This window comes from Protopterus annectens, chromosome 4.part1, assembly GCF_019279795.1.
Source record: "Protopterus annectens isolate FY-2018-M chromosome 4.part1, PAN1.0, whole genome shotgun sequence".
NCBI classification, from domain to species: Eukaryota; Metazoa; Chordata; order Ceratodontiformes; family Protopteridae; genus Protopterus; species Protopterus annectens.
Window position 1 is genome coordinate 523,870,163 of NC_056734.1, and position 12,775 is coordinate 523,882,937.

The 12,775-nt window shown below is 35.1% G+C and overlaps 1 protein-coding gene across 1 annotated transcript in view; it reads left to right on the plus strand.

The window, feature by feature from the left end:
• Window positions 1-12,775, plus strand: part of SNED1 (sushi, nidogen and EGF like domains 1) — a 1,598,911-nt gene that overhangs the window by 973,959 nt on the left and 612,177 nt on the right. The window contains exon 13 of the mRNA XM_044070335.1: window positions 8,539-8,655. Coding sequence (XP_043926270.1) covers window positions 8,539-8,655 — 117 coding nt within the window. The remainder of the gene's footprint in view (window positions 1-8,538; window positions 8,656-12,775) is intronic.

Sequence of the window (12,775 nt, forward strand, 5' to 3'; positions counted from 1 at the left end):
AAGGTGATTAATCGACCCTATGTAAGTGAAAGCTTACAATTTCGAACTGTCAGAGCAGTGATTTTTTTCTTCCAACAAAAAAAAATACTTTAAACATTACATTAAGTGGGGGGCTTCACCCCCAACCCCCCTAATGTGGGGGGCTGTGCCCCCACACCGCCTACTTAAATATACCAACTCCGAGACCGCACTACAGTGCCAAAAATGGCAAAGTAACAAAGTGGTCAAGCAAATTCTTTCCCAGGGAAAGAATTGACATAAAAGCCGCTTCGATATTTTGCCATTTCAGGTTTTTGAGTTCGACCAAGACGCATTCGAAAGAATGCGTCTTCGGTCTTCTAATAGGCAACCACTTAAAAGATTAAGCTATAGCTACAGCTTGAATTACAGAAAGCAGCTTTGCCAAATGACATCTCACTTCCTTTTTATGACTGACTTAAAACCATATGGCTCATCTGACAACACACAAAAATGCAACCACAAATTGTTAAACATTTTCTAATGATTTAAAAATGACATCTAGCCTTGATAAATGTGCCAAAACAAAATGTATAAAGAAACCTGAAGCATCGGAAAAATATAACCCTGAGAAAGGACTTTGAAATGAATGAACTAGAATAAGAGGGACTGCACAGAATAAACAAATGGGAACAAGGATTAGTCAGGAATGCATTGGAAGACAAAAAATAATATTAAAAAATGCTATAAATCAGCTTGGCCTTCATTTTCTATAATACAACGTTGGCATGATTGACTTGGCCCAAAAAGTGTTAGATCCACTGGACAGGAAAACAAGAAAACTGGTTTATACTTGTAAAATGATACATAAACAGAGTATGGCAAGATTATATCTCCCTCATTCTGAGGGACTTATGGGCCTCCTCAAAAATGACTACATGTGTAGATTTGCAAAGGTGAAATTGCATGGATATTTGCTGATATCAGATCCAAACATAGTGAAAGTATTAAATCATGAAAAAAGTCTAAGATGATAAGCTTGCTTGCTTACATTAGTAGAAACAATTCAGAAAAGAATGGATAAAGAAATATTCCCAGAAGTGGACTAAAATAGCAGTAGAAAGTGCTAAAAACAAAAGAAAAAAATGCAAATGCAAACAGCGGGATGCACCCTGTTTCTATCTGTCCTTTCATGTCTCTCTTCTTCCTCTCACATGCCTTGCATTCTCCTTGATGATGATACCTCATCCTTTTCTTCAGTTTTCATCTATACTAGTTCTACAAAAAATAAACACACAATTTATTTTGATTGTACTGTATTCACTGACTATTGAAATGCTGTCTCTGTTTTTATAACCCTCTTGTTAATATGTAACCATACTGTTGTATTTTTTTATAGTTTTTGTATAACTGTGTTGCTTATGTGGAGCTTTTCTCCCTGGGTCTCTGCTGAAAACGGGCTATGTTACCCAGTCAGACATAACCCGGTAAACAAATATAAATAAATAAATAAATAGATAGATATTGTGACAAGAAGAAAATAAAAGAAAATTTGAAAGCCCAAAGTTACAGTGGGAAGTATTATGAACTCCCAAAAAATCACACATTGTTCAAGATTTCAAACATAAACAAGCCTGGTTAAGTAGTACAGAAAGATGGAGCCCCAACTGCACCCTAGACAACCAGCACTCAATTAGAAGCCCATTGGAGAAGCCAAGAAGTGACCAGCAGAAGTGATGGAGTATGGCCTGTCCACCTTTCCTTGGGGGTGGGGTGGCTTATTAACACTCAGAGGCATGCTAGATGGTACAATTTCCATGGTGGAGACTGGGAAAACTACTGCTCATTCTTTGGGGGAGGGGGAGTGAATACCTACTTGAAAGGAATATCCTTTGCAGAAGTGAGAGGATAGCCTCCATAGTCAGCCTGTTACACATCCTCTGTCTGGCACTTCACCATGTGTATGTAGGTATTACAGATTAAAGCAGCAAAAAATCTCAAACTGCATCTGATTAATGTCTGACTTTATGCCCCCCCATGGTCAGCCTTCATCCAAGTAATGAGGAACAAATGGCCCAGTTGACTGGCAGGGAGCCTATAATCACAAGACAATGGAGGCAAACTGATTAAAAAGAAAAGATTTGATGCATGAAGACTAAGACAGAGTGAATTTAAATGAAAAGATGAAATTCTAATAATGGCAACACAAGATATTGTAATAATTATATGCTGGTTCACAAAATCTATAGAAAGAGTTGGAAATAGTAACCAATGTAGGTTCTGCAATACAGAATTAGCAGCTGCATACCTTATTACTGATTGTGATGTACACATGGCTGCTTGAATGCAAGGCACAACACCATGGCAAGTTTCTTAGACTGGGGATTGTGCAAACATTACAATGCACAAGCAGTTGAGAAGCACTGGAAACCTGAACCACAAAAAACATTACTGAAGTTGAAGAAGCAATGATTAAATGGGATCATCAACAGATAACAATGTAGAAGTAAGGAAACAGATGTCATACTTATAAAAGAACAACAGCAGCATTAATTATTGAAATAGCGATTACACTTCTATACATACTGAGGGATGTAAAGTTATGAAATATCAGAACATGCAGAAATTAGGGAGATGTGGATAAAGGGTATCCAGAAAGGTCCAGTAGTAGGAGTAGCACCTGTGATAATAAACAATAATTTCAAAACATGAGTGAATAGGATACCAGTGCAGGTAACCCTATGTGAACTATAGAAGGAAGCTTTTCTGGATGCATTATGGATGCTGAGAACAGCACTCTTGGTCAGCACCAAAAACTGAAGCAATAGTGATGTCATGAACTTTAACTATACTCTGAACTAGGAATGAGTCCCATTCCCATCACAGTATTAAAAAAATTTGGAGTTATAAAAAAGAGACAGTGCAACACTGCTCTATCTAATTTACTGTGTGTGCATTTGTATGTGCGTTTTTGTGCATGTCTGTGTGTATGTGTATGCATAAGCATGCATGAGAGTATGTGTCACTGTATACATGTGTGAGTGTGTGCATATGGAGTGGTTTAGAAGAAATCATAAGATGATATTCTTTCATATCACTTTGGATTCAGTGCTCTTAGACACCTCAGTAGATGTGACATCTTCATATTTAATCAACAGATATATTTGCAGAATGAAGGTGTCACCATGGGTACATCTATGGCCAATAGTTATGCAAATTTAGTCATGGCCCAGAGGGAAAATAGTACATTTTTAATTAAGGATATAGGCCAACATGTAGTTACAGACGTTTTTTGGACAATCTCTTTTTATTAGGGGATGGTACAGAAACTGAATTGAAATTATTTGCTGATTATATTAATACAAGTACTTCTTTTTTAAGATTTGAGATGACTGCATCATATGATGAAGTTATTTTTTTAGACGTTAAGATATTTAGAAAACCTTGTGGCTTGTTCAGCACTACGCTTTATCATAAAGAATGTATGAGAAACAACCTGTCGCATAGAAAAAGTATGCATCCGGGACATGTTTTTAAAAACATAGTAAAAGGACAGGGTATGAGGATGTCCAGGCTGAACCCTGAATATACAGTATTTGAGGCTGATTTAGTTGCCCTAAAGGATAGGTTTTATGAAAGAGGCTATAAAACACAAGAAGTTAAAAATACTTTACATGATATTAATCAGTTACATACTACAGTAGCTAAACCATATTTTTCTGCGAACATTGATAATCCAATTAATAGTGAAAATAAATGTAATGTTGTACGTATGCCTATGTTTTATAGTGGTAATGTGAACATTTTGACTGATGTAGTTAAGAAGGGAAGTGTCCCATACAAGCAATGGTGAAATTAGAAATTAGGTTTGGAGACCAACCACGTTTTTTTTTTTTAAAAAAAAAAAAAAAAAAAAAAACAAAAAACATGTTAACAGAAAGTTAAGGTTATTAACCCACCTCTTACTCTATTACACTACCTAACAATTGTGTAAATATTGTATGTCTGTACATCAGGTCGTACTTTTTTACTTTATACACACAGAGGACCTTTAGAGACATATACCTGAGAAATTTGAACTCTAGTGATCCTAGTGATGTTGCAGCTATGTCAGTATGTCAGTTATGTTTTAGTTTCTGTGTGGGTAAAACTAGTAGATGGCTTAAGGGCCAAATTAGAGAACACCTTTATGATATATCTAGAGGTGCTCAAAGTAATGCCTTAGCAAAATATGTCACCCAATATGAGATGACACACAGTTTCAAATTCATGATGATATAAAAAATAATGCCCAATCATAGAGGGGGAGACATTGAGAATCTGACTGAGGCTAATGAAGTCAGATGGATTCTAAGGATAAGAGGAGATACAGGTAGGGGTCTTAATGGGAAGATATCCTTGAAGCCTTTTTTTTAATTTAGGTCTTTATATAAGTGATCAAGAAATGTGTTTTATAAATGTTAGGTTTTTATCAGGTTTTTGATATTTGTATTAATGTATTTTTTTAACTGTTTTTCTATATTTGTCTTTTTATATATGTTCATGTACATGTATATATATTTTATATCTTTGTATATATATATATATATATATATATATATATATATATATATATACACACACACACACATGCTATCACAAGTATATTTTTTAATTTAATTATGTGTGCAATGAGAAGTGCTTTATGATTGGCTAGTTCAAATTATAGACGGTATTTAAATCTAACTATACTCAACTGTTTGTAATGTCTGAAGAAGCAGTAGCTATACTGCGAAAGCGCTCACAATAAAGAATGTTTCTTATTTATTTTTTATGCTCGTCATCGAATGACGTTTTTACATTTTGGATTTATGACTGCCACATCACGTTGACTCAGTCATATAGGTTCATAGGTTCATACTAGGCTATCTGCCCTAGGGCATTTATAAGCCTAGCCAGAGTGTATTTGGCTTTCACCACCCATTTTAAATTAATTTTTCTATGCCCTTTTTTGAGGTTAGTATACTGTGCCTCTGTCTAACAGTGACACAGAAGTGATACCTGGGGTAAACCTACGATCTCCCATCCATTCATCAAGATTCCTCTTGAAGAGAGTCAATGAGGCACTCTGCCTAACCTGGACTGGGATTTTATTCCAGAGTGAAGGGAGCCTCTGGGTTATGAATCTGTCCCTCCAGCATGTCCTATTTATTTCAGTGCTGAGGTTCAAGTCTCTCGAGCGCGTAGCTCGATGGGATTTGGATTTTCTGAGGTGCAGCATGTCCATTAATTCCGGGTTGGACATGGCTTTATATGTCAGGCACAGATCGCCTCTGAGCAGGCGGTATGCCACTGAGTTGAGCTGGAGTTTCTTTAACCGGGCAGCATATGACATCTGTTTGAGCCCTTTATGTGCTTATTTTATTATTATTATTTTTATTTTTTTGATAACTGGAAAACTGAAATGAGCCAAAGGTCTTTTTCAACACCAACCTAAACCAAATTGCAAAATACAAAGAGAGGACAGCCTGAAAAACATAGCATAACAGTAGATTCAGTCAATACAATCAGCGTTTTTCATTCAAACTGTTCAGAATTCTACAGTGCAGTTCATATACCACAAATAAATATGTAAAAGTAAACTTCTAACTAGTAATAATAAGAATAATAATAGTTAAAATAATTAAAAAAGGGAAATTACATTAGAAAATATAAGTTAAGGAGGTACAATAAAAGAAAAGTTTGTCAAGTAGTGGACCAGAGTGGAGTATTATTGTGGAAAAGAAGAAAGATAAAAGTCAAGACAGGTATGTGTACTCATTGCAACAGACCTTATGTAACAGATGTTTAAGTTTTGCCCTAAATTAATACAGCTGTGTTTTTTTTTCCGTATATGTACAGGTGTCAGATTTTAAATAGCAAGTATGGTTTAGAAAAGGCCTGTTAACCTATAGTACAGTAGAGAGTCAGTTATCCACGCTAATTGGGACCTAGGGTAATTCTGTTAACCAAACTGCACGGATAATCAAACATATATAGAATCAGATAAAAAACTTCTAAAATCTTGCTTTTTTCTGCATGCAGGGAATACACTTTTCAACCATTCAGTGATTCCAGTGGACAATAAAGAATATTTTTCACGCTACAAGCTTAAAAAGCATGCACATGTAAATACATATAATGTTTCAGAATTTATGATTTTTGCTACCCAGAAACTTTGGAAAGTTGCGTTCGAATAACTGACATTTCAAATAATCGACGTTTCGATAATTGATTCTCTACTGTAAGACCCAAGTCAGGAGGTTTGAGGGCAAAAGTACCCTGATTTTGATACTTGGTAACATAAAAGTATAAAACATCTTAGAAAATTTCAGTTGTGCAACACATTTTTCTGGGTTAAGACACATTCCTCGGAGTTTACTGACATTTGTACTTAGAATAATGGCAGTTGAAGTTAGGCTGTCACTCGGTGTTCAAAGCCAATTCTATAGACTGCACTAATACACTGTTTATGAATATCCTTAATACTCCTATTGTTTCCGAGTAGCTTATTTGCATAAGTACTGATCATAAGCAGTCTGCTTGGTGCACAGTTAACATATCTCTTCTGCAGTCTTAGAACTCAACAGCCTTTGATCAGGAGTTATACTTCTTGCATTCTTCTGCAGTTCCCCTATACAGTACAAACACGGCCTCTGAAACCTAACCCTTAATAAGACCCTCCTTAAGCATGATGTTACCTAAACTACATAGTCATTGTTTATAGTTTCTGCAAATGATAGGCTTATTTTCGATTTCTCTTTTACATAAAATATAGTTATAATATCCATGGTTGAAATGAAGAAATTCATTTTCTACAGTTTGAATAAAAAGTGGAGGAGTTTATATTATCAACCAGACCAATACTCCATCTATGACAATGATGTGTGGAATTCTGTCTGCATAATTAAAAAGAAGCATTCCTGAAAGGATTTTGGGAGAAGCATTTTGCTATTTGTTTGCTACATGGGTTTCCTTACTGGAAAAGGCCCGTTTTCATACGAGATTGTAAGAGAAAATTCATTATGTGTTATATACGATAACATATTATTGCAATTGACTTGTTAAAACATCTGCAGCATGACTCTAATTTCATAAAATTTACATCATATGACCAAATCAATCATACAACCAACTATGTTGTTAGTTTATGTATAATAAATACTAGCTCATTTGTTTTAGTTCATTATACAAGTGACAATTTGAGATACATTTCAGAAAATGAATGTCAGTCTTGCAAGTATTATTCAACTGCATGAACAAGTGCAAATGGTTGCCATCTTGAAAAATGTGTATTATATATGTTATGGACTGGAGCAACGGTGAAAGTAAAACAGATGGCATATATAACTGCAACGGTTTTACTCAAAATTACTGTTGCTGTGTATAAACAGAATCAGGCTTAAAACTGACATTTAGTTGGAGTAGTAAAAACTTTGATATGTAGCTTGAATTAATTTCTATTTATATTTTTTAATGTTAATATATTGTAATCACTCTGTACAGTCTGCTTGTAGAATTCTGCATTGTACAAATGTATTTGTCTATCCAGCTGTCTGTTTATTTATGTATGTATGTATGTATATGTATGTATGTATTTATTTATTTATTTATTATGTTAAACTGGGGTAGAGCACTGATCCAAAATGAACTATTTCTAGCTCAGTCCAAGAGAAAAACAAATGTAAATGCAGAGAACTTATTTTGCAATACCTTTATAGAAAAACATAGCTATTTTGACCCTGCATGAATTTGGAAAGAACATTGTTTAGATATGGTTCAGTCTGCATTTCATTGTGTTCTTTCAATATTTGGTCTAAATGTAATTTAAAGCTGCAAAACTCACATTTTTATAAAATAATTTTATGTTGCTTTTGGAAATGACAGTGATATCATGTGCAGGTTGTAATAAAATTAACAAGGGAATAAATGATACCACACTGACCACCACAGATTAATATTTTGTTTCGGATATGTGAGTCATGTCATAAATAATCAGTTGAGAAATCCAGCTGGAATAAAAAAACAAAATTCAGATGCACAGGTGAAAAAGCAGCATGATGAGTAGATGTGTTGCCTCACAGCAAGTGGTTTTCCATTTTTATTTTGCCTGGATTGCCTTCTCTATGGAGTCTGCATGCCCTCCCTGTGTTCATGTGGGTTTTCTTTGGGTACTACAATTTCTTAATACATCCTAAAGTCATTCTGTCGGCAGATTGGAACTATAAATTGCCTGTAGGTATGTGTGTAGTGCATGCGGATATGATTCAGAACAAAAGTCTAGCAATGTACTTCCATTCTCTACTTGTCTAGTAACCTCTCTGTATGATACTGCTTATTCATGAAGAAGTGACTTGACTGAATCATTTGGCTGTTCCATGTAGCTATTTTCAGGCTTCTCCTTGTATGGTGGCTCTTTAGAACGCTCACGGAAATTATGCAGTATTGTTATATCAGTTTCTTAGTTACTGCCGTACAATAGTTACAAGAGGGACTGATGGAAGACTCGTCTGAAAAAAGATATAAAAGTTAAAACTATTATGTTTTTACTTTGTACTGCAGCCTTCCCCTCACTCTGTGACCCAGATCCCTGTGTGAATGGCGGTTCCTGTGTGGAACAGGATGACATCTACATCTGTGAATGCCCTACAGGATTTTATGGCAAGTACTGTGAAAAAGGTACAGTAATACATTTTTATGCAACTCTCTATCAAGTCTGATTCAGTCTGATTCTTCCCACATTACATTGTATATATCTCTATCATTTTGAGATTCAGCTATGCATTCATACCAGTGTCTATGATTCAACATTTTCTGGCTTTGTCAATGGAAGAGACCCGATCATCAGAACTTTCAGAACTTTTACAGCATTTCATATATTTAATTAAGAAATGTGTTGTACTCTCAGAATTTACCACATTGAATCTAACAGATACAGCAGACATTTGACAGAAACTCATCATCCTCCACATACTAAACACTGTGCAACATTCAAACTCATCATCCTCCACACAGTGAACACTGTGTAACATTTAAACTCATCATTCTACACACACTGAACATTGTGCAACATTCAAACTCATCATCCTACACACAGACACAACACTGTGCAACATTCAAACTCATCATCCTACATACACATTGAACACTGTGCAAAAATAAAAAAGATAGCTGGGTGCACAAGACCCAGGATAAAAAAGTGCCCAATCTTGGTAGGAGCACTGGTGCCAGAACTGGAAAAAATGACAGTTTAGAATCCTCAAAATACAGAAACATTCCTACAACGGGGCCAGGCTCAGGGGGAGGATGGCCCGCCCTGTTGTAGAAGGAAGTAGCAGTCCACAAAAATGAAAAAAATTGATTGGCCAAAGAAGAGCCATAAAGACAATAGAGTGGACTATTGAGGATAAGAAAGAAATTATGTATTGTTACTATTATGCAAAAATCCCAGAATTTCCAGATACAAGATATACCAAACGATTAAGAGAGAAATTAGAGGAAAGAAAAATACTTCCTCAGGAAAAACTGTCACAAGCTTCAAATAAAAAATCGTGTTCATTAGTACAACAGCCTTTTGAAAAACAGTATATAGATCAAGAAACTTTGATCTCTTTGGAAAAAGAAGCATCTGAGGAAGTGAGAAAATATAAACAACAAAACCTAGAGATATTTGAAAAATATAAAAAAGAAATATGGACATGGGAAAGGAAGAGAGATTTGATATGGTTCAATATTTATGCAACGGAGAAAGCCAAGTTAACTAATATAGAGAAGGCAGTCTCAAAGATATTTTAAGAGAAATACAGGCAAAGGCATCCAGATATGGAAAATTTCACGATAAAAAGATTAATAGCACAACAATGTAATGTAGAAAAGATGATTAGTAAAGCAGAAGTTAAATAAATAGAAGTTGAAGTTATGGAGTGCCTGTGAAGTGAAGGATTTAATGTAGAAGGTCTAAAACAGATTACATTACAGCAGGATGGAGTGAGTCCTCAGAATAAGGAAAAGCAAGATCAGGAGACATGTGAAGAAGAAATATAGACAGGGGAAAGGAAAAGAGAATTAATATGGTGTAATATTTATGTAAAGGAGAAAGCAAAACTAACCAATACAAAAAGAGCAGCACCAAAGATATTTGAAGAAAAATATATAGGCAAAGGAATCCAGATATGCAAAACTTTACAATACAAAGAATAAGAACACTAAGAGGAAAAGTAGAAAAAGAGATTAGTAATGGAGAAGTCAGAGGAATAGAAATTGAGGTTATGGAACAGCTGCAAAGAGAAGGATTCAGTGTAGTAAATCAAATACAGAAAGCACCACAATGGGATAGAGCAATGGATATCCAAATTAAGGGAAAACCAGTGGAACAGGAAGCAATTGATCAGGTGCATTTGAAGCTAGACAGCAAGGAAAGGCACAGGAAACTGTGGAAACTCAGACACAGTCAGTGTTGAGGAGTGATAGGCCAGTGAGTTCCCATATGACAGAACAGATGACACAGGAAGAAACTGAAAATAATTTGCCACAGGAAGATGCTATAGAACTTTCTATAGAATGCTCACAGGAAATGAGAATAAGGGATGTGCCCTCAGTGTAGAAGAAAATGAGTTAAGAGAAGATTTGCTTGATTTAATAGACAAAGACAGATATATCAAGATCAATGAGAGAAATAGACCGCAGAAGCTTAATAAAACCCCAAAAGTCAGAAGCTTGATAAAACAAATGAACACAGTGATTAGGACTGTCCATAGAGATCCATGCGATATAACAGAAGTAAACAGAATATATTACTGTGTAGCTAAATTAATAACTGATAAATTTCTACCACAGGAACACAGGGTAGTAAAGGAAAAGAGGGGATGAAAGCGAATACCATCATGGAAATATTGAATAGAGAAAACTATAAAGAAGCTAAGACAAGAAGTGTCATTGTTAGAGGATTATAAAAGAGGGAACAGATCAACAAAAATACTAAGAAAGATAGATGTGATAAAAGCAATGCGCAATGTTAGAACAGACCAGGATCTATTATGCACTATTTGAGATATTAAACTAAAAATTTCAAAACAGATGGAAAGACTTAGAAGATATGAAGATAAATATAAGGAAAAAGCACAAAATAAGCAATTTATTGATGACCCAAAAAAGTTTTATAGAGAATTGGGAAATAAGGTAAAAGGAATTGAAAGATCGCCAAAAAAAGAGGAAGTAGATACATTTTGGAGAAGTATCTATGAAGATCCTGTGGAACATAACAAAGATGCTAAATGGATAGAAGAAGTAAAAGAAAGAATAAGAGGTTTAAAGGTACAGAATATAAAATGGGATGAAATAACAACCAGAGAGATTGAAACAAAGTTGAGAAAAGCCTCTAACTGGAAAACCCCAGGCCCAGATGCAATACCTAACTTTTGGCTTAAAGTATTAACTTCTTTGCACGAGGATTTAGCCATGAGTAAGAACTATTTATATGCACACCCCGAACACACACACACTGGTTAACAACAGGAAAAACAATGCTCTTACTCAAGAGTGAACCGGCAAGCTACCCTAAAAATTATAGACATGTAACTTGTCTTCCAACGACGTATAAACTATACACGGGAACTGACGCTGACAGAGTTTATAGTCATTTAGAAGAAAACTCAATTATGGCAGTAGAACAAAAGGGCAATAAAAGAAAGTCATATGGAACAAAGGACCATTTGTTGTTAAACAAAGTTATAGTGGAGAACTGTAAGAAGGGGAAGAATCTAAGTATGGCATGGATTGACTACAAAAAAGCATTTGATAGTATCCCACATTCATGGATAAAAGAGTGCTTAAAAATGTATAAGATACACCCTGCACTGATTGACTACATTGCAGTAACCATGAAACAATGGCAGACCACTTTGCAATTAAGCCATGATAAAGGATAGATTATTATCCCAGGGATAAAAATTCAAAGGGGGATATTCCAGGGTGACTCTTTGTCACCATTGCTATTCTGCCTTGCCATTAATCCATTAAGCTGTTTACTTAACAACTTAGGCCATGGCTACAATTTGGCTCCTAGAAAATAACAAAGTCTAATAACTTCTCATCTTCCCTTTGTCAATGATTTAAAACCATATAGCTCATCAAATGAGGAATTGAAAGCACAGCTGCAGGTTATCAAAACTTTTTCAGATGATATTAGAATGTCTTTTGGTCTTGATAAATATGCAAAAGCAACCTTTAAAAAAGGAAAACTGCAGCACCAGGAAAGCATCAGTTTGGGACAAGAATGTGATATAAAAGAACTTGAGCAAGAGGGAGTGTATAAATACATGGGAATTGATGAAGGATCAGCAATAAAACATGAACAAATGTGAATAAAACTGAGTAGGGAGTACTTTAGAAGACTTAAATTAATCCTAGAAACAGCATTGACATCTAAGAATAAGATCCAAGCTATATATCAATTTGCTCTTCATGTCCTAACTTATAGTTTTGGAGTGATTGACTGCACCCAAAAAGTGTTGTATAGATTGGATATTAAATCAAGAAGGATGATTCATGCTTACCAAATGATCAATAAAAACTACTGCATACCAAGATTATATATTCCCCGTTCCGAAGGAGGGATGGGCCTCCTTGAAATTGATTACATGTATAGATCTGCAGTTGTGGGACTCCACACATATCTAGTGACCTCACAAGATCCAAATATAGTGAAAGTTTTGAAACATGAGGAGAATAAATCTTAGATGACATTTCTGCTTAATTTAACAGAAGCACATTGATGTAAAGCAGGAATGGAAATCAAACC